Raw genomic sequence first — 22,341 nt, 5'->3', positions numbered from 1 at the left:
AAGGACCCCCAGGTCCCTCTGCACCGTCGCCTGCTGCAGTTTTTCGCCACGTAAGTAATAGTCCTTCTTACCATTATTCCTACCAAAGTGGACCACCTTGCACTTGCCAACATTAAATTCCATTTGCCAGTTCCTGGCCCATTCGCCCAGTCTACCTGGATGCTTCTGCAGACTCTCCACACCTTCCGCGCAATTTCCACCAATCTTGGTGTCATCAGCAAATTTTGACACCATACACTCTGTTCCCTCCTCCAGATCATCTATATAAATGGTAAATAGCTGAGGCCCCAGCACCGACCCCTGGGGCACTCCACTAGTCACCAACCGCCAATCCGAATAGCACCCATTAACCCCCACTCTCTGCCTCCTATTTGACAATCAATCCTCTATCCACGCTAACACCCTACCCCTAACTCCATGCCCCCTTACCTTCTGCAATAACCTCTTGTGAGGTACCTTGTCAAACGCCTTCTGAAAATCAAGAAAGGCCACATCCACCGGCTCTCCTCTATCCACCGCCCTAGACACATCCTCATAGAACTCCAATAAATTTGTCAGACACAACTTCCCCTTAACGAAACCATGCTGCGTCTGCTCTATCAAGCAATTTCCCTCAAGATGCCTCGCTATTTCCTCCTTGATGACGGATTCTAACATTTTACCTACAACAGACATTAAACTAACCGAGATATACGTCATCCGCAGTTGTGGTAGTCGTGCGGGTGCCCCCGGGGCTATTCCCCGTATTCCCTGTTGAGCAGGAATCACTGGAATGTATTCAGACTTTACAGGGGTTGCTGTAATCTGAGTCTCTGGTGTATAAGGTGATGGGACATCCCCCTCCCTCCCTAAAAGTTTTATTGAGCATCTCTAGTGTCTTGGTCGTCCACTCTACCTCCTCGAGCACTCCATCGGGATTTGTTCCGTGAGTGCTGGCAACACAGTCTGTCCTGTCATAACTGACAGCTGTTATTTTCTACTGTCAATATATGCATTTACTTTCTCTGCCAGAATTATATGGGCACAGAGTACTAAAACTAATGCCTTTCCATCCTTTTCTCCCTTCCACCACGCCTTCTGGTGTTCTGGGGGTCGTAGGGCTTCCAACTTGATTTGATCATTTTGTCAGTAACTTTCTTATTTTTCTCCACCAGGTGGCTGATCAAGGAGTCTTCTGGCCCCCATTTGAGCTCGCTTTCATTACTTGTCATGATTGGGTGGTACTAGAACCGTTAGAAATCCACTCTCAGAGGTCCACACTTAGGTCTGCGCTACTTGTAATGGACGCGTGTCTTGGCTAATTGTCTGTCACAAGTCAGTTACTTCAATACAATAAACAATATCCGTCAATGCTTATGTCTCTTAACGAACTACCCACCACCGTTTTGTCTGTTGGCCACACCCTGTTCATAAGTTCAGAAATTCATCAGTTGCCGAACACCACCCGTGTCCCGGATAAGTCTGTACTTATAATGAGTAAATACACTCACCCAGTTCCCTGATGGTATCAGTCAACTGAGGAATCCAAGTCATGGCACCAAATTGTTAATCATAGAAATACTCCAGTGCAGAAGGAGGCCATTTGGCCCATCGAGTCTGCACCAACCACAATCCCACCTAGGCCCTACCCTCATATCCCCATATATTTACCCGCTAATCCCTTTAACCTATGCATCTCACGAACCTAAGGGACAATTTTTAGCATGGCCGGTCAACCTAACCCGCACATCTTTGGACTGTGGGAAGAATCCAGAGCACCTGGAGGAAACCCACGCAGACACGAGGAGAATGTGCAAACTCCACACAGACAGTGACCCAAGCCAGGAATTGAACCCAAGTCCCTGGAACTGTGAAGCAGCAGTGCTAACCACTGTGCTACCGTACCATTAGCAGGAGAGAGTCTCAAAGAAATCACTCAGTGCTCAGGGTTGGTCTTTGCATCAAACATTTTATTTTCACCGGCGGAGAGATGGCTTCTGATAAACCCAGTGCCCCTCTTCAACGAACAAAGGAAAAACATCCATTCTTATACATTTTTCAAACATCTACACAGCCCATGTCCAATAATATTGATTACAGATTACACACAATAGTCACATATCCAATGAAAAAGGCATTACGTAAGGTGGGCTTCTACATGACCAGCTTGTGGTCTCATGGACACAACTCATGGTACTTCATCAATATTATCTTGCTTTCTCCCATCTGGAGTCCTTGAGTGTACAATTCTCCTTGTTCAGTGGGCCTCCTTATCATCTCTCATGACTTTCGTCCCTAATCCTGTGTCTGGTTTTCATGAGGCCTCAGATCATAGACTGGTATCAATGACCACTATCTGTAGACTGTTGTGCACAAGCTTGTGCTCAAGCCAGCTAGTGGTGCTCAGGAATGTGGCTAAAAGCTAGCATCCATCTTGTGTCATTTTACTATCCTGAGCTCCTGTTAACATGGTGGAGTTTTCATGCATGCCCTTTGTGATCGTATAATAGTAAATTCATACATATTTATTATATACTATTTATCCCATCTAATATAAATTGCTATACAGGTATCTTTGAATATAAATTGTTATACAGGCACCTAAACCAAGGATATTGCTCCCTCTAAATCTATTCTTTAAATCTCTTTTCAACAGCTCCACAGGAACTGGCCCTGGAGGAAGCCCATTTGAAGAACCAGCCCACATCCTCCCTTCTCTTTACCTGCCCCCCCGCAGCAGCACTCAGCTGTAATCCCGACAGTGCAGAAAGAGGCCACCTGGTTCATTGAGCCTGTACGGACAACAAATCACTGAGGGTCTATCCCAGTAACACCACGGCATCGTGGCACAGTATTTAGCACTGCTGCCTCACATTGCCAAAGACCCGGGTTCGAATCTCAGCTTGGGTCACTGTCTGTGCGGAGTCTGTATGTTCTCCATGTCTGCATGAGTTTCCACCAGATGCTCCAGTTTCTGCCCATAGTCTGAAAGATGTGCTGGTTCGGCGCATTAGCCATGCTAGGTTCACCCTCAGTGTACCTGAACAAGTACTGGAGTGTGGCGACTAGGGAACTTTCACAGTAACTTCATTGGAGAGTTAATGTAAGCCTACTTGTGACACTAATAGATAAACTTTTTTATTCTGCTAATCCCCTGACACTAAGGGGCAATTTTAGCTGACGCTGTGAAGCAGCAGTGCTAACTACTTAGGTTTTCGATGTGTTGGTCTAAACTGTGCACTGCCCTCCAAGTGTTGTCGAAAGAAGGTTCTTTTCAAGTTCAACATCACTTCCCTGCTTTTCAATTCTATTCCTCAAAAAAATGAACCTCAGCTTGTTGAACTGCCTTGTTACTTTTAGTGATTGATGAATCTGTAGTTCTGCCCTTGCACAACTTGTAAATATGACTGTTGGTGCTCCCTAACCACTCCAATTGAAATAATTTGTTCACATGAAGTCATGAAGATAAACGGTTATTTTCAAAGCTCCATCAAATCAGTCCAGTGTACACTTACCTAAAATGCACACAGATAACTTGGGAATCTAATTGGGAACCAAAATCCTGTGAATGCTAGAAATATGATTTAAAAAATGCTGGAAATCCTCAGGTCAGGAAACGTCTGCGGAGAGAGAGGCATCCTCTCTGCGACCTTTGACATGGTAAAAAGTCTGACAACACCAGGTTTTAGTCCAACCGATTTATTTGATAATAGACTCACAAGCTTTCGGGGTTAGTCCCTTCGTCAGGTGAATGGAGAGTTCTGGCCTCAGACAGAGCATATAAAGCACAGACAGTTTAGAGATTACTGATTAGAATGCGAATCCTTACACCTAACCTGCTGTTCAAGACCTGAAGTGGCCGACAATGTGAGTGGAAGGAGCACTGATCACAGGTTACAGAGATGTGTATTGTCTCCAGACAGTACAGTGAGTGAGGTTTTGTAACCCCTGTGACTTGCCTGCGTTTGCAAAACCTCACTCACTGTACTGTCTGGAGACAATACACATCTCTTTAACCTGTGATCAGTGCTCCTTCCACTCACATTGTCGGCCACTTCAGGTCTTGAACAGCAGGTTAGGTGTAAGGATTCGCATTCTAATCAGTAATCTCTAAACTGTCTGTGCTTTATATGCGCTGTCTGAGGCCAGAACTCTCCATTCACCTGACGAAGGGGCAAACCCCGAAAGCTTGTGAGTCTATTATCAAATAAATCGGTTGGATTAAAACCTGGTGTTGTCACACTTTTTACTGTGTTTACGCCAGTCCAACACCGCCATACCCACATCATGACCTTTGACATGGCCAACCACACTATCCTGCTGCAACTCTTCTGTACTGTGAGTCAGTTGACTTGTGTAACTTCTTCCTCTTCAGTTGTATACAGAGAATCTCCTGCAATGGTGAATCTTCCCACCGCCATCGCTCTGGTTCCGACCAAGGGTCAGTCTCCGCTTTTCAATTCGGTTCAGCCGCTCGGGGCTCGCGCTTCCTCACATTCCAACTCCCGAACGCTGGGAGCCAACCGCCGATGTGGGCGGCAGAACTACAACTCCCGTCAGGCATCGCGGGTTGGCTCTCCCCCATTCCATACTGCCGCTTCTCACTGCGCAGACTCCAGGTACAGAGGCAGTCAAGTATAGTTCCGGTCATGTGAGAGTCTGTCTGAAAGTGGCGGCGCAGAAAGGGGAGGAGAGCAGGGGTGGGGGGGCTGAAACCCCGCCCTCTCATATATGATTGGTTGTGTGGAATGATTGACACATTAATTGCAGGAAGGACCTGAATACTTTCTCTCTCTGATTGGCTGTGGGAGCCGTCAATCAGAACGCTGAGCTGTTTGATTGGAGCTGTGTGTTGGATATTGTGTGTTTATTGGAAGCATTTCCCTTCTGATTTACAGGCTGAGTTTTGTTGATGGGTCATTACTGAATATGAGAAGGTAAGGTATAATTATCTGGGAGGGGCAGAGACACATTTAGTGAAATGTCTTTTAATGTCTTCTTTAAAGATTTTACCTGAAGGCCTCGACTTTTCCCAGAAGCCTGGGCTTGGATTTGACAGTTTTGTCTGATAGCTGAATTTGGGATATGCAGTCTGAATGAGTGCAGTTACTTAATTTTCCAGGATAAACCAGAACCCTTGAACCTGCTACACTGAAGCAAAATTTTCCTTAGCTTCAAGCACTTCCTGCTTAGTGTGTTTTCTTCAATTAATTTTGGAAAACAAAGGGAGATATGTAAAAATCTGCATTGAATTAACTTTTGTGTTTTTTATATTAAACATATAATGTAAGTACAAAACTGGTTTTCACAAGCAGGGTCTGGTATTATAGTGAATTGGCAGCCCATTTTACACTCTGCCCGAGTGTTTTTCCATTGCCTCACAATGCCTGGGCAGATGAGGACCTGGTTTTGTGAGACTTCTTACAGATGAGGACTGGGCAGAGGAATGTCTGTTCTTGGTTACTACCCAGTGCCCCTGCTGGAAACAAGAGTTTGAGACAGCCAGATGAGGAAAAATAATCAACTTGTATCAGATCCTCACACAAAGGAATAGCAGACAGGCATTCACTGTGGAACAGTTTCTAACTGAGGAATCAGCCCCTTCAGCAAAGGAGGAGAGGGAGTTGAAGAAAATCATGTTTCCTCATCCTGTTTTACAGAATGTTTGCAGTAACCTACTCAAGACAATACAGAGAGGATATACACCATGTGTAGAGTGAGACCAATACGCAAGGAAAAACTGCACAACTGTGGAAAAACCTCTATTCCCTTCACGTCATTACCCAACACAAAGAAGGTTCAATAGTGAAATCATCATCTCAAAATCAGTTAGGTCAGGAAAGTCTTGACATATCATCAGATTTGAAACTGGTGAGAAGGAACCAGTATAGTAAGAGCTTCAAACATTTATCAAGCCTCATGAAACACTGATGCATCCCTGCAGGTGATAGGTTGTAAATTCAACATGTGCATGGACAGCTCAACAGGATCATAAAAATTGCTCACTGATAATGTGCATTTCTTATTCCACAAGGACAGCAACATGGAGTCAAAACCTTTCACTTGTGAAGTGTGCAGTCGAACCTTCACACGTTCATCGACACTTGTGAACCACCAACGCATTCATACTGGAGAGAAGCCTTTCAAGTGTGAAGTATGTGACCAGGCCTTTACATGGCCAACAAATCTCTTGCAACACCGACGCCTGCACACTGGGGAGAAACCATTCAAGTGTGAGGTTTGTAAAAAAACCTTTGCGCAGTCATCAGCTCTGGTGGATCACCGCCGCATTCACACAGGAGAGAAGCCATTTATGTGTGAGGTCTGCGCCAAATCATTCTCACAGTTGTCATCGCTTCGCGCACACCAACGCATTCACACAGGGGAGAAACCCTTTACATGTGAGGTGTGTGACAGATCCTTCTTGCATTCATCTCACTTTCGTGTTCATCAACGCATTCACGATGGGGAGAAATCATTTATTTGTAGTGTGTGTAACAAAACCTTCACAAACTCAACAAACCTCCTGACACACCAACGCATTCACACAGGAGAGAAACCCTTCAGGTGTGAGGTTTGTGAGAAGATTTTCAGCCACTCCTCTGCTCTGTTGAGCCACCAGAGAGTCCACACAGGGAAGAAACCCTTCAAGTGTGAGGTTTGTGACCGAGCCTTCGCACATTCATCGACGCTTGTGAATCACCGACGCATTCACACTGGGGAGAAGCCATTCATGTGTGAGATGTGTAAGGAATGCTTTGCACAGTTATCACGCCTTGTGAGTCATCAACGCATTCACACAGGAGAAAAACCATTCACATGCAAGGTGTGTGATAAATCATTCTCACGATCATCGACTCTTCACGAACACCAACACATTCACACAGGGGAAAAACCGTTCACTTGTGAGGTGTGCAACAAATCATTCTCACACTCCTCTCACTTTCGTGTACACCAACGCATTCACACAGGAGAGAAACCCTTCATGTGCAAAGTGTGTGAGAAATCATTCTTGCGGTCATCATCTCTCCGCAGGCACCAGCACATTCACAAGAGAGAATCTATTCAAGTGTGAGGTGCATGACAAAGACTACGCAAACTCACCAAACCTCCTGTTGCATTAAATAATCTGCAGACGGGGAAGTCTTTCCAATCTGAAAATTTGGATCAGGCTTTCTTAACTGTTCCATTCCCCCAGGTACCAATGGATCCACATTCAAAAACCATCAGGCTTTGAGGCATGTGACAAGGCTTTTGCACAATGAATGCATCTCCTGGTCCATCTACACAAGATACGTGGGAGATGCCCTACACAGGCATTACTTACTTGGATTTGGACCTTCCAGAGAAACCCCTGACATGGTCTTTGTTGTGGAAATGCTGACATTGGACTGGGATAAGCATAGTAAGAAGTCTCACAACACCAGGTTAAAGTCCAACAGGTTTATTTAGTAGCACAAGCAACAAGCTTTCAGAGCACTGCCCCTTCGTCAGGTGAGTGGGAGTTCTGTTCACAAACAGGGCATATAAAGGCACAAACTCAATTTACAAAATAATGGTTGGAATACGAGTTTACAAATAATCAAGTCTTAAAGGTGCAGACAGTGTGAGTGGAGAGAGGGTTAAGCATAGGTTAAAGAGATGTGTATTGTCTCCAGCCAGGACAGTTAGTGAGATTTGCAAGCCCAGGGAAGTCGTGGGGGTTACAGATAGTGTGACATGAACCCAAGACCCCGGCTGAGGCTGTCCTCGTGTGCGGAACTTGACTATCGGTTTCTGCTCAGTGATTCTATGTTGTTGTGAAGGCCACCTTGGAGAACGCTTCCCTGAAGATCAGAGACTGAATGTCTGTGACCACTGAGGTGTTCTCCGACAGGAAGAGAATACTCCTGCTTGGTGATTGTTGAGCAGCAGTCATGGTCATTCAGCCTCTGATCTTCAGGTAAGCGTTTTCCAAGGCGGCCTTCACGACACATGATGACGCAGAATTGCTGAGCAGAAACTAATAGCCAAGTTCCGCACACATGAGGATGGCCTCAATCAGGATTTTGGGTTCATGTGACACTATCTATAATCCCCACGATTTACCTGAACTTGCACAATCTCACCAACTGGCGGGAGACAATCTGTGCTTAACCTCTCTCCACTCACATTATACCTTTCAGACTTGATTATCTCTAAAGATTTGCATTCCAACCATTATTTTGTAAATTGAGTTTGTGTCTTTATGTGCCCTGTTTGTGAACAAAACTCCCACTCACCTGATGAAGGAGCATAGCTCTGAAAGCTTGTGGCTTGTGCTACCAAATAAACCTGTTGGACTTTAACCTGGTGTTGTGAGACTTCTTATAATAGTCTTTTTGCCAGACAAATCCAAGGAAAAATGTCAAGAACAAAACCAGGAACTCTTCATTACATTCAGCAAATGTAGGAAACTTGGACTGTCTCTAATTGTGGCCAAAACAAAACTTATTGAGCAACCCACACCTGTTTAGCAAAATATGCCACTTCCGATGCATAATAAAGTTGAAATCCTGGAATATGTTGAATGCTTCCCAATCCTCAACAGCCTCCTCCCTCAAAAGGTCTCCATTGACAAAGCAATCCAACAGCGGATCAGCTGTGTCAGTTCAGCTTTCAGCAAACTACAAAGCAAGTGTGTGACTAGCAGTTTGGATAGAGAGGTTCTATGAGTTGATCACCAGCATTTTCTCAAGGGAAATTAGTGATGAGCACCAAATGCTGGACTTGTCAGCAAAGCTTACATACCCTCATAGAATGAAAAAAAGCAAAAGTATCTGTAGGTCAAGGAAAGTGTAAGCATACAGACAAGACTCTGGACATTGTGTTAGCGCCAGAGAAATTCCATCAGCCAGGTTTCTCCTGATCCTCCATATTGACTGGAAGGATTATCACATAAACATTAGGTCCACAACGATTCAGAAAAAGTTCCAATAAATCAACTTTGGAATGGCCACAGTGTCTGCTTGGCCAAAAATCATCTGTCCCGTCAGGTTCTGTTCTCAAAATATACATTCACGGGGAAGTACAACATATGCACATATTTTAAATCTTTTATATTCAGGAACATTCTGGTGAATCTACGTTGCATTCCCTCAAAGGCCAATATATTTTCTTGAGTACCCAAAGCTGAATGTAGTTCTATAATCAGTTCTCCAGGTAGGGTCAAAACAGAGCTCTGTACAGCTGGAACATAACTTCTACAAGGACACAGTTGGTTTTGGGGAGGATAAGTTGTGGGTTATCTTTTCTCTTCAGGATGATCCTGGAGTAATGAGTAGTCTTGACAGAAGAAATTAAATTCGGCAATAGATGGCCCAACCAGTGTGTACCAAATACACTCAAATCTTCAAGCGTTGGACTTGAACAGCAGGGAGATCGACTTAAAAGGAAGAGAGTAATGGTAATTTTTGGAAAAAGGGTGCAAGAGGTGGACATAAGAGAAGAATGAAACTGAATCTGGGCCATGGACCCACATGATCACTGGATTGCTAGCCATTGGTGGATTTATATGATGGAAACAAGCTCCATTCTGTGTCGCTAAAGTTCAATGTCATTTTTGACCATCGGAATTGGGAGCGAGTCGAAAGCACAGGGATTACAAAGAAACTTCTGTCTGTAGTATTCTGAGAGTGTTTCCCGTGATGTAAGTGTGTGTGTGTGTTAGTAACGGAGCTCTCAGGAATGTGTATGGGGTAGAATCGGACCTGGTTTAGTTGGTGATGTGAATTATGGACAGATCATCTTCAGGTAATGGGCGTTTGACTATATCATGGATGTTTGTACTCTCCTGTCTGAGAGGACTACTATCCTAAGTTTGGTGAGGCAGTGGGGGTGAGTCTCTGCAGACTTGAATCCTCTCAGCCCATCATATCTCAATGTAATAACAGTGTGATGATGTGTTCATCTTATACTCCTCCAAGATTCATTTCATATTTTGGGAAAGATCTTGAGTCATTTTCAATGTTTTCTTATTTTAGTTGACTAAAGGTTTGGTGTAAGCAAAATATTGTGTTGTTTGCTGTTTTATCAATCACTGAGTTCATGTTTAAAGCAAAAACCAAATCAAACTATCTGATCTGTCAGCATGATGTATTCCTATTCACTGAAATACTCAGGAGCCAACCGTAAGAGTCTCGTACACAATATATGTCACTGGACCAGTATACTTCCTTCATCAATGGTTTTGAAGTTCCAGTTGACAGGAATCAGAACATTTACCTCCCGAAATAAAGACTTTTTTTTTGTTCCCTTCCTCAGTGCTCTTCTGACTGAGTCTTGAACCCAAAACTTTCTGATTCAAAGACAAGATTGCTTACTAAATCATGGCTGACAATAACATGTAATATTTCTAATATATTTGACTTAGTTTATAAGAGATTAAGCCCCAAGGCTGTGCACAGAATGTTTTTCCTTCTGTAAACTGATAGCCTGAAAGTTTGATTTGATTTAAAGAGGTAACCAGTTTCAGCTACGGGTGTCAGTATTGTCTTTGTGTCTGGGTTCCTGAAGCTGTAAGAAGTGGTAAAGTCCCTGATGTCAGAAGAAGTGAAACCGATGGAGAAAACATACTCAACCATCATGCAGTCCTATTGCATCTAGGACAAGATCCAAAATACAACCAGAACGAACAAGAATAACAGTCCGAGAGATCAGTATGAGAAACGAAAGGGATCTCTAGACAAGGTTATCATCACAAAATCAGGGTGTATAACCCTTTTCTCTTTAGAGACTCATAATAACATAAGTTCTGTGCAATTCTGTACTGGTAATTAAACATGAAAATGTATTGTAAATATACATATTTGGAAGGAGGATGAAGTATCTTTAAAAGAGAATGGTGGATGTTATTGTATGCCTTTAAGAGGATGAACATTTATCCATATAATCACTTGGGATGTATGTATTGTGTGTTCTAGTTTTAGTTTCATTTTTGGTGTAAGCAGCAAAGTAGACAACACAGCTCCAAATGTATCTGGGGTCACCACTGCAGATGTCAGAGCTGCTTTCTTGAAGGTCAACCCATGGAAAGCAACTGCCCTGGATAGGGTACTGCGCGGATCAGCTGATGGAGGTATTCACATAAATCTTCAACCTCTGTTTACAACAATCTGAGGTCCCTATCTGCTTCAAGAAGATGACCATCATCCCGATATCTAAGAAAAACCAAGCAGCGTGCCTTAATGACTGTTGGCCGGTCGCTCTGACATCCATCATTATGAAGTGCTTTGAAAGGTTAATCGTGGCACGAATCAATTCCAGCCTCCCAGACTATCTGGATCCACTACAATTTGCCTACCGCTGCAACAGGTTCTCAGCTGATGCCATTTCCCTGGCCCTGCATTCAACCCTGGAACACCTAGATAACAAGGACACTTGTGTCAAACACCTATTTATTGACTATAGTTCAGCTTCAACACTATTATTCCCACAAAACCTATCTCCAAACTCCATGGCCTGGGCCTCAGCACCTCCATCTGTGACTGGATCCTGAACTTCCTAACTCACAGACCACAAACTATGGGTAAGCAACAACACCTTCTCCATGATCATCCTCAACACCGGTGCCCCATAAGGCTCCGTTCTCAGCCCCCTACTATACTTATACACCTGTGATTCAAACTCCCCTCCAATTCGATTTTCAAGTTTGCTGACGACACCACCATAGTGGGTGAGATCTCAAACAATGATGAGACGGAGTACAGGAATGAGATAGAGAATCTGGTGAACTGGTGCGGCAACAATAATCTCTCAATGTCAAAAAAACAAAGGAGATTGTCATCGACTTCAGGAAGCATCTACATCAATGCCCATCTACATCAATGGGGACGAAGTAGAAAGGATCGAGAACTTCAAGGTTTTAGGTGTCCAGGTCACCAACAGCGTGTCCTCATTCCTCCCATGCCGACACTGTAGTTAAGAAAGCCCACCAACGCCTCTGCTTTCTCAGAAGAGTAAGGAAATTTGGCATCTCACCAACTTTTCCAGATGCATTCTTTCTGCTTGTATATCACAACTTGGTATGGCTCCTGCTCTACCCAAGACCACAAGGAACTACAAAAGGTCATGAATGTAGCCCAATCCATCACACAAACTAGCCTCCCATCCATTGTCTACACTTCCCGCTGCCTTGGCAAAACAGCCAGCATAATTTAACATCCCATGCACCCTGGACATTCTCTCTTCCACCTTCTTCCTCGGGGAAAAAGATACAAAAGTCTGAGGTCACGTACCAACCGACTCAAGATCAGCTTCTTCCCTGCTGCTGTCAGACTTTTGAATGGACTTACCTTGCATTAAGTTGATCTTTCTCTACACCCTAGCTATGACTGTTACACTACATTCTGTACTCTCTCATTTTCTTCCCTATGAACGGTAGGTTTTGTCTGTATAGTGTGCAAGAAACAATACTTTTCAGTGTAACAGTAATAAATGAAATCAAAGTCTCCAAGCTATTTATCTATGTAAGAGTGTACTCATGTGACTAACTGAATAAATGAACCTATAATGTGTCAGCCAGTCTCTTATGAGTGATTAGCACCTGGTGCTTACAATATAAAATAAGTTGAAGGACTTGTATCATTATAAGAACATAGCACAGATCACTCTCTGACTCTTAATGGAGCCAAGAAGACAATGAGATACTTAGTGATTAGAAAGGCTTCACCTTCAAGCATCCAGGGGAGGAACCATTCCTGGGGTTGTTATGAAGGACCTTCAGTTAGCCTCAGCAAATCAGCCAGGAATCCTGTTTCTCATCAGTGAGGCCACTTGAGAATTTAAAGGAAGGGCAGAATGTGTCTCAACAGACAGTCTCCATGGTCTCACAACATTCACTGGGTCGACACATGCTGAATGGTCACTCGAACAGAGCACTAGAGGCTAATCAACGTCCACAGTCTGTACTCCAGGTCAGTAATTTGAGAATTGGAGGGAATGTGAGGGGACAAATATTGTATTTATAGAGCGCATTAATATAGTCAAACATCCCAAATTGTTTCATAGAGATGTAATCAGAGAAAATTTAACTCTGAGACAAAGAAAAAGATGTTAGGAGGAGATGTCCCCATGTCTCTGGGAAAAATTTCCTTAGCCACAGAACACAGGTGCATGTATGTCAGGATTTTCCCTGTTGAGGACACAAGGGAATAGTTTCCACAGCATGACTAATTTCCCTTCTTGATGATGGGTATAATGATCACATTCCTGACGTTGGGGGGATGAGTTCATGAGATCTTGATCTGAGCAGAAGTCCACCAGCTTGGAAGCCCTCAGCTGGAATACCATCGGGGCCACAGGCTCTGTTGTTTCTCATCTGTTTGATTATTGTAGCTCTCCCACTGATGGTGATTCACCCATGGATTCTACCACAGGGATTCTATCACATTTCTGTCAAACTGAGGATTTATGTTCCGCACTCTGAGGAATGAGTCCCACCTCTCCCTGAGTCACTGAACCATTTTGCAACTCTCAGAGAAACTTCGTCCATCATCTGGTCAATATGACCCCCCTTTGCCCATACCATGCGTCTCTATCTGGTGCCACTCTCTCCTGCACATGTGCTGATCCTACCTCTGCATGTCAATATTGCTATGAATGCTGTGGGTCTTCCTCTTGTACACATCCCACAATGATGTTGTCAGTTTGAAAGCCTCCAAGGATGAAGAATGTTATTCCCACACTAGGCATCTCTGTCAAATGTTTGCCGGGGAACTGAGACAGCAGCTGCAATAAGTGAGGTTTTATTCAGATGGGACAATGACAAGTTTAAATCCCACCTGATCTGCTGCTCAAAGTCGTCTCCGTTTCCCTGGTCAGTTTCCCAAACTTCAGGAAACTCCTGTTGTTCCAGAAATATTTGGATTGGCTGTGAGAGACGTCAATCAGAGAGCCCACCCACTCTGCCCATTCTCTCCTCTTCCTCTTTCACAGCTGCTTCACTTCCTGTAGGGACTGAAAACCAAGTCAGGAGATGGTGAGTGAAGGAGCAGAATTTATAATAATTACATTGCATCATATCCACACTAATGTTCAGGCAGTCTGACTATCCTGTGGGGAATCAGGTGTGGAAATGCCCCTTATGCTGTGTGAGAAGATCCAGCTGAGAGACCTGTTTACTCGGTGCTTTGTGCTGAGCTGTTTGATTGGAGCTGTGTGTTGGATATTGAGTGTGGTTATTGGAAGCAGTTCCCTTCTGATTTACAGGCTGAGTTTTGTTGATGGGGGTCATTACTGAGTATGAAAAGTTGAGGTGTAATTATCTAAGAGGGGCAGAGATACATTTATTGAAATATATTTAATTTTTTTCTTTAAAGATGTTACCAGAAGGCTTCAGCCTTTCCCAAAAGCCTGGGCTTGGATTTGATATTTTTGCCCAGTAGTGTGTCTGATAACTAAAATTGGGATGTGCAGTCTGAGTGAATGCAGTATATCTAATTTCCCAGGATAAACTAGAACCCTTGAGTCAGCCCCACTGAAGCAATATTCTCCTTCGCTTTGAGCACTTCCCGCCCAGTGTGTTCTCTTCAAATAATTTTGGAAAGGGGAGAAATTTCAAAATCTCAATTACATTAACATTCCTCTTGAGTATTTTTTATAGTAAACACATTCTCGAAGGGTAAAATTGGTCTTTGCCAGCACAACACGAGCTCATCATGAAGTGATAGCCCATTTCACATTCGCCGAACTGTCTTTTCCATTGCCCTCGTAGTGCCTAGCAAGGTGGGGGTCTGGATTGAGGAAAGAAAGTAGCCATGTTATCAACTGCTGGTCACTAACCAGTGTCCCTGCTGGAAATAGAGGATGTTGTCAATCTAGTGAGGAAAAAGAAAGAACTCAGATTGTTCCTCCATGTGGGGGATCAGATACAAGTGAGGAGTCAGTCCTTTCAGCAATTGAGGAGAGAAATTGGAGGAAATTATGTTTCTTTTCCTGTTTTACAGAAGGATTGCACCAGAGAATACAGTGAGGATAGACACCACAGGTAAATCCTGGCCATCACCCAAGGAACAACTTTGGGAAGACGTTCAGTCCCCTCACGGCATTGCTCAACATAGAGAAGATTGGACAATGAAACCATCATCTGGAAATCAGTTGGTTCAGCAGACCTTTGCTTTGTAACTGGTCAGTGGTGTGGAGCTTTCCATCAGAACCAATCTTTCTGAAGGTTCGGCTGTGGGTGATCAGTCAGGGTGAGGCTTGGAAGAAGTGTGAATGGACTCCAAGTGTGTTGAGAGCTTTAATCATTCATTGACCCTCATGAGCCACTGACTCTTTCTTAAGGTGTGAGGCTGTCCCAGTGTGAGCTGTGTGTGTCAGAGACTCCGCAAGATCAGAAGAACTTCTAAGGTGCATTTGTTACAGCTGCTGTTACCACAAGAGCAGCCAAATGGAAGGGAAACGATTCAGGTGTAACATTTGTGATAAAGGTTTTGTGAATTCTACAAGACTTCTGAGGCACCAGGTGATTCACACAGGGGAGAAACCATTCAGGTGTGATGTTTGTGAGAAGTCCTTCTCACAATTATCGACCCTCCGCCAACACCAACGCATTCACACGGGTGAGAAACCCTTCAAATGTGAAGTGTGTGACAAATCATTCTCGGTATTATCGAACCTCCGTCAACACCAGCAGCTTCACACAGGGGAGAAACCTTTCACGTGCAAAATGTGTGACAAATCATTCTCATGGCCATCGTATCTCCGTAAACACCAACGTATTCACACAGGGGAGAAACCCTTCACATGTATGGTGTGTGACAAATCATTCACGCGGTCATCGTGCCTCAGTAAACACAAACGTCATCACACAGGGGAGAAACCCTTCAAGTGTGATGTTTGTAAGATGACTTTTAACAAAATTAACAACCTTCTATCACACCAGAGGATTCACACAGGGAAGAAACCCTTCCCATGCAAAATGTGTGAGAAATCATTCTCAGAGTTATCATACCTTCATAAACATCAACGCCTTCACACAGGGGAGAGACCCTTCACGTGTGAGGTGTGTGGCAAATCATTCACATTGTCAACAAGCCTCAGTAAACACAAACGCCTTCACACAGGGGAGAAACCCTTCACGTGCAAAATGTGTGATAAATCATTCTCACAGTCATCGAACCTCCACAGACACCAACGTATTCACACAGGGGAAAAACCCTTCACATGCAAAATGTGTGACAAATCATTCTCACAGTCATCAACTCTCCATAAACACCAACGCATTCACACAGGAGAGAAACCCTTCAGGTGCGATGTTTGTAAGATGACTTTTAACCGAAAAGACAACCTTCTTTCACACCAGAGGATTCACACAGGGGAGACGCCCTTCATGCACGAGATGTGTGACAAATCATTCTCTGAGTCATCAGCCCTCCACAAACACCAATGCGTTTACACGGGGGAGAACACCCTCCCATGCAAGGTATGTGACAAACCATTCCTGGACTCAATGGCTTCTTTTACACCCTGACATATTTATGTGGTAAATTACCTTCACCCTGCTCTGTGCATATCAAAATATTCACACAGGAGATAAACCACTCACGTGTATGATTAATCAGCGCTCACTATTCATATATGAGCTGTGTGACAAATCATTCCCTGGGTCACCAGACCTCGTAAGAAGTCTCACAACACCAGGTTAAAGTCCGACAGGTTTTCTTGGTAGCAAACGCCGCTCCTTCGTCAGGTGAGTGGGAGTTCTGTTCACAAACAGGGCATATAAAGACACAAACTCAATTTGCAGAATAATGATTGGAATGCGAGTCTTTACATCTAATCAAGTCTTAAAGTTGCAGACAACGTGAGTACATTTTAATTCAAAAATGCCTTGGGGATGGCTCTGACTTTGTCATAAGATTGATCTCTAATCATAAGATCCCTGGGTGTAGGCTGTAAACTATCTCCAACACTCAGAAAATGCATCACAAGGCAGTGCAGTAAAGTCTGGACCATGATTTCTTTTTCATTTTCATTTCTTCCTTTAGGTAAAGCTGGCCCATAACACTGAGGAGCGCTCATTGAATGGAGGACAGGTTCCGTACATCAAGGAGCTGCCGGAACTGGAGAAGTTCACAAAGAAACTGTTTGGCCTCTCCAATCCCACGATATCCAATGGTGAATCAGATATAGGGATGAGCGAAGGTGATGTCAGCAGCCGAGTGTTTAAACATTCAGGAGGAGAGTTAATTTACGTGACAATGATAATAATTGTGATTTTCTTCCTCTGACAGATACGCAGGCGCCCATGCACACATCAGATCGTGAGGAAGGAAAATTGGCAACAGTGTCTGAGATTACTGAAAGGGCTGGTGAAGAAGGGACGGAGGTGAATATCTCTCAGCAATGTGGCATGGCAACGGCAGTGGAGGAGGGAGAGGAGTGTCAGGAGCGTGAGATGTCTGATTTGAAGGGTGGTGTTGATGAGTTAAAGTTAAGTATTGTGGCTTGTCTGAAGCAGGAGGCCTGTGATGCTTTGAGTGCTGTGGCGGAGGATGGGAACTCAGAACCTTCCAGAGGTGAGGAAACTGTGGCTTTGCGAACAGAAGCTTCACCATCCCTACGAGCACACAGACAACATCAGGCCCATGCTGTTAGTGAAGAAACTGAAGATGATCTGAAACCTTTTGCACGCTTACATCAGGAACTGGTTCAAAGCACGGAGAGTTATCAGGCCACTTCCTACTTACTTCAGCAAACTATGACTGAATTTAAGACAGATGTTAGCCAGAATCTACAAAGAAACAATGAGATTCTTCAGCAGCATAATGAGATTCTGAGACAGCAAAATGCAATTCGAAACCAGCATCTACAAAGAAACAATGAGATTCTTCAGCAGCAGAATGAGGTTCTGAAACAGCAGAGTGAGATTCGAAAACAACATTTACAACAAAACAATAAGATTCTTCAGCAGCAGAGTGAGATTCTTTGTCAACTTCTGCAAAGAAGCAATGAATCTTTGAATGAAATGAGGCAAATTCTGTCTCAGAATCTAGTGCCTGCACCTTCTGGCCAGCAACAGCTCAGTGTAGGGACATCTGATGGACATGTCTCTATCAAAGAGATGGGGGAGACATAGAAGGAATTATTGTCCATCTCTCCACCACTGTGACTCATTCTCCACTTGCCTGTTTTATCGTGAGGGGTATTTTTCCTTTTTTTGGTCTGGATTTTAGCCTCTGTCATGAAGAGATTGCAAAGGAGGTCTGAAACCAGAAGTCCCGCCTCTGATCAAGGCACCTCCCATTTTCTTAGGTCCAGGAATGGGCCAGGTCACAATTTACACGTTTTGCAGTGGAACATGACACAGAAATCAACAGCTGCCTCAACTTGTGTAGGTTTCAGACATGTCTCACCCCAAAACCAATGTGTACAGGTTGCGCGTGTCAGGAACATGTCTGAACTCTGTTCATTCGTTTGGATAGATTGGGTCCCCTTGTGGATTGGGATGATACCCTTTGAATATGGAATTAGACACCTTTGGGAAGGTAAGCTGCTTTTAGGAAAACTGAGATAGCGTTTGAGATACTTAAAAATTAGAGATGAACGTGCAAAAACCATTAAAACTGAGAGCTCATTGAAACTGCTGAAAACAGTTGTCAAAAATGTCAAGAAGAACTGTCAGAGGGAGCTGTCAAGCTAAAGAGGCATTTAAAACTTCTGTATTTAACTCCTTGATTAACTGTCTAGAGTGTTAGAAAATTGCATTTTACTTGTGTCTGTTGACACGTCTCAGGGATTGACTGAATAAAGTTGCATATCAGATTTCACAACCATCCATTGTCACAGTAGGGTGTCTGCCATTTCACCATTTGATTGACAATGGCATAATGGTATTGTCACTGAACTAGTAATTGAGAGACTAATGGTACCTGGATATGAATCCCTCCATGGCAGATGGGGAAATTTGAATTCAATAAAAATCTGAAATTAAATGTCTGATGATGTCCATGAAACCCATCTGATTCACTCGTGTCCTTTAGGGAAGGAAATGTGCTATCCTTACCTGGGCTGGAATATATGTGACTCCAGGTTCAAGGCAGTTAGGGATGGGCGATGTATGCTGGCCCAGTGAATGCCTCCCACACTAGTGGACGAAGTGGTTATAGACACTTGTGAGTTGGTATGGGTGGTGTAAGGGCAATGGGGGGGGGGCACATGAGGTGGTTTGAGTTGACACTATGTTGGCATAGAGGCTATAAAGGGTCATATGGAGTAGGTGGGAGCAGAGTTTGACCTGGAGGGTAAGAGGAGCCGTGAATGTGGTTGGATGCATAACTTAGCATGGAAATTATGAGGGGCCATGGTCAGGAGGGGATAGGGTGATATAGAGGGTAGGAAGAGCTAAAGGAGGTGTTGCGGCATCGATTGACACGGATGGGATATGCCGAGTGTGTGAGGGGTGACAGCTTTTATGTTTGTCTCTTTTTTAAACTTCGACACAGTGCTGGTTGTTGGAGACAGACCATCCACCCAGCCTATGCCGTCACCCAGTATCCTCCTCTCTCATTCCAGGCTCACCCAGGCCAACAGCCAGAGTTTGCCATTAACCTGGAATAAAAATCCCAACTTCCAGGTTCTTTCTCCTGGGTTCAGTTTGCTCCAGTCAAACAGTTCAACACAAAGCCTCGAGTAAACAGGTCTCTCAGCTGGATCTTCTCACACAGCATAAGGGGTATTTCCGCACCTGATTCCCCACAGGATAGTCAGACTGCCTGAACATTAGTGTGGATATTATGGAATACAATTGATAGGAATTTTGATCCATTACTCACTGAATCTTCATTCCTGGACGAGTGAGATATTGCAGATGCCATCTCTAACAAACTGCTCCTTCCCTGGTAAATGTTTGACAGAGATTTCAAGTGTAGGAACAGTATTCTTCATCCTCGGAGGCTTTCAAACTGACAACATCAGTGTAGGGTATGTAGCCCAGGATGTGTTTGAAGCAAATCAGAAGAGGAAGTCCTACAGCATCCAAGGCAGCGATGCTGTGTAGTTGTGAGATCAGCATATGTACAGGAGAGAGAGAGAGACACACACACACACACACACACACACAGGAGGGACACAGCAGAGAGGAAGAGAAGACAAGGATCCAGTTCTTGGTCAGTGACGTGGTATCAGCTGGGACTCATTGTGTAAGTTTATGCCCCAGGTGTTGACATCTGACAGCCCTGCTCTGTCCAGCTCCCCTTGGCTCCAAATTTGGACACTGAACATTCAACTCATAAGTTCCCCTCTCCTGGGATATCCTGGTCCATTCATCTCCCGATTTCTCCTCTGGGCTGATATTGTTCAGTTTGCAGTACCCTAGGATAATTGTGACCGTTCTCCCTCTCTGGGGAATATTGTGATCCACCCCCAGGTGTACCTGAAAAGTTCTTCAACATCCCACTAACTTCTCTCAGTGAGCTGCCTCAGATGGACATCAATAAACACAGAGACAACACTAACACCTGCAGCTCCAATTAAATAAAATCAATGTTTCAGGCTGCCAGTTTACAAGGGCATTCTGTACACAGCATTAGGACTTAACCCTTTAGAAATGGAAGCTAATACATCAGAAATATTCAGCGTTATTGTCAACCATGGTTCAGTTAGCACTGTAAGAAGTCTCACAACACCAGGTTAAAGTCCAACAGGTTTATTTGGTAACAAACGCCACTAGCTTTCAGAGAACTGCTCCTTTGTCAGGTGAATGGGGAGTTCTGATCACAAACAGAGCATTTAAGGCACATATTCAGTTTATAGGATACTGATTAGAATGCGAGTCTTTACAGCTAGTCAAGTCTTAAAGATGCAGACAATGTGAGTGGAGATAGCATTAAGCATTAGGTTAAAGAGATGTGTATTGTCTCGAAATAGGACAGTAAATAAGATGTTGCAAAATCAGGCAAGTCACTGGGGTTACAAATAGTGTGATATGAATCCAAGATCCCAGTTGACGCCATGCTCATGTGTGTGGAACTTGACTATCAGTCTCTGCTCAGCAACTCTGCACTGTCGTGTGCCGTGAAGGCCGCCTTAGAGAACGTTTACCTGAAGATCAGAGGCCATATGCCCGTGACTGCTGAAGTGTTCGCGAACAGGAAGAGAACAGTCTTGCCTGGCGATGCTCATTCATCCGTTGTCATAGCATCTGCATGGTCTCCCCAATGTATCATGCCTCGGGACATCCTTTCTGTAGCATATCAGGTAGACAACATTGGCCGAGTTGCAAGAGTATGTACGGTCTGCACGCTACGACAACAGATGAATGGACACTGCTCGACAATCAGCAGGCAAGATTGTTCTCTTCCTGTTGGCGAACACTTCAGTGGTCACAAGCATTCAGCCTCTGATCTTCGGGTAAACGTTCTCCAAGGCGGCCTTCATGGCACACGACAGCGCAGAGTTGCTGAGCAGAGACTGATAGCCAAGTTCCGCACACATGAGGACGGCCTCAATCAGAATCTTGTATTCATGTCACAGTATTTGTGTCCCCCATGACTTGCCTGGGCTTGCAACATCTCATTTACTGTCCTGTCTGGAGACAACCTCCACTCACATTGTCTGCACTTGACTAGTTGTAAAGACTCGCATTTTAATCAGTATTCTGTAAACTGAGTGTGTGCCTTATATGCACTGTTTGTGATCAGAACTCCCCACTCACCCGATGAAAGAGCAGCGCTTTGTTACCAAATAAACCTGTTGGACTTTAACCTGGTGTTGTGAGACTTCTTACTGTGTTTACCCCAGTCCAATGCCAGCAACTCCACATCATTAGTTAGCACTGTCATCTCTACGTTAGAGGTTGTGGGTTTTAGTCACGCATTACAATGTTGATGCACTTCAAAAATCTCCTCACTGGCTGTGAAGTGCTTTTAGATGCCTTGAGTTTGTGAAAGTTGATATATAAATGAAATTTTTTCTTTCTTAAGGAAATGTTATGCTTCCCGTGAACTGGAAGATATAAACCCACTAATAGAGAAAGTATACAAACTCACATTGACATTGACCAATATATTGTGCACATGATTCTTACTGTAGGCTCCAGAGTATTTCAGTGCATACGCTATGCTGAAAAATCTGGTAATTTGGATTCAGTTTAAAACTGTGAATTTGTGAGTTATAAATCTGTACAGAAGAATGATGAAACAATACAATATTCAGCTTCTATCAAACTTTAAATCAAATGACAAAACATTTGAAAAAGACTCAATCTTTTGAGTCTTTTGAACTTCAAATGAATCTGTAAGATGAATGAATCTGGAAGACTGTAAAATGAACATATCACACCATTATTAGATTGAGGTATGATAAGCTGAGGGAACTCCGGTCTGTAGAGACTCACCCCAC

The 22,341-nt window shown here is 43.9% G+C and overlaps 1 protein-coding gene across 3 annotated transcripts; it reads left to right on the top strand.

Moving 5' to 3' along the window:
- Positions 1 to 4,848: 4,848 nt before the first annotated feature.
- LOC145348001 (uncharacterized) lies at positions 4,849 to 19,069 on the top strand. Of its 3 annotated transcripts, XM_080196084.1 has the most exons (5): positions 4,849 to 4,916; positions 5,640 to 7,014; positions 15,457 to 16,423; positions 16,989 to 17,145; positions 17,235 to 19,069. In XM_080196084.1, the coding sequence occupies exons 2-5, from the start codon at positions 6,023 to 6,025 to the stop codon at positions 18,077 to 18,079; spliced, it is 2,961 nt and encodes a 986-aa protein (XP_080052210.1). In that variant the 5' UTR covers positions 4,849 to 4,916; positions 5,640 to 6,022; the 3' UTR covers positions 18,080 to 19,069. The 3 variants fall into 3 exon arrangements, with proteins under 3 accessions (XP_080052210.1, XP_080052209.1, XP_080052208.1); XM_080196083.1 differs by lacking the exon at positions 5,640 to 7,014 and having other exon boundaries at positions 4,879 to 4,916; positions 14,943 to 16,423; XM_080196082.1 differs by lacking the exons at positions 4,849 to 4,916; positions 5,640 to 7,014 and adding an exon at positions 13,897 to 13,975 and having other exon boundaries at positions 14,943 to 16,423.
- Positions 19,070 to 22,341: the final 3,272 nt, after the last annotated feature.

Source organism: Carcharhinus amblyrhynchos, chromosome 9, assembly GCF_965287045.1.
Source record: "Carcharhinus amblyrhynchos chromosome 9, sCarAmb.v2.hapA, whole genome shotgun sequence".
Classification (NCBI taxonomy): domain Eukaryota; kingdom Metazoa; phylum Chordata; class Chondrichthyes; order Carcharhiniformes; family Carcharhinidae; genus Carcharhinus; species Carcharhinus amblyrhynchos.
The sequence above is the reverse complement of the archived record's forward strand: the minus strand, read 5'-3'. Positions and strand labels throughout refer to the sequence as shown.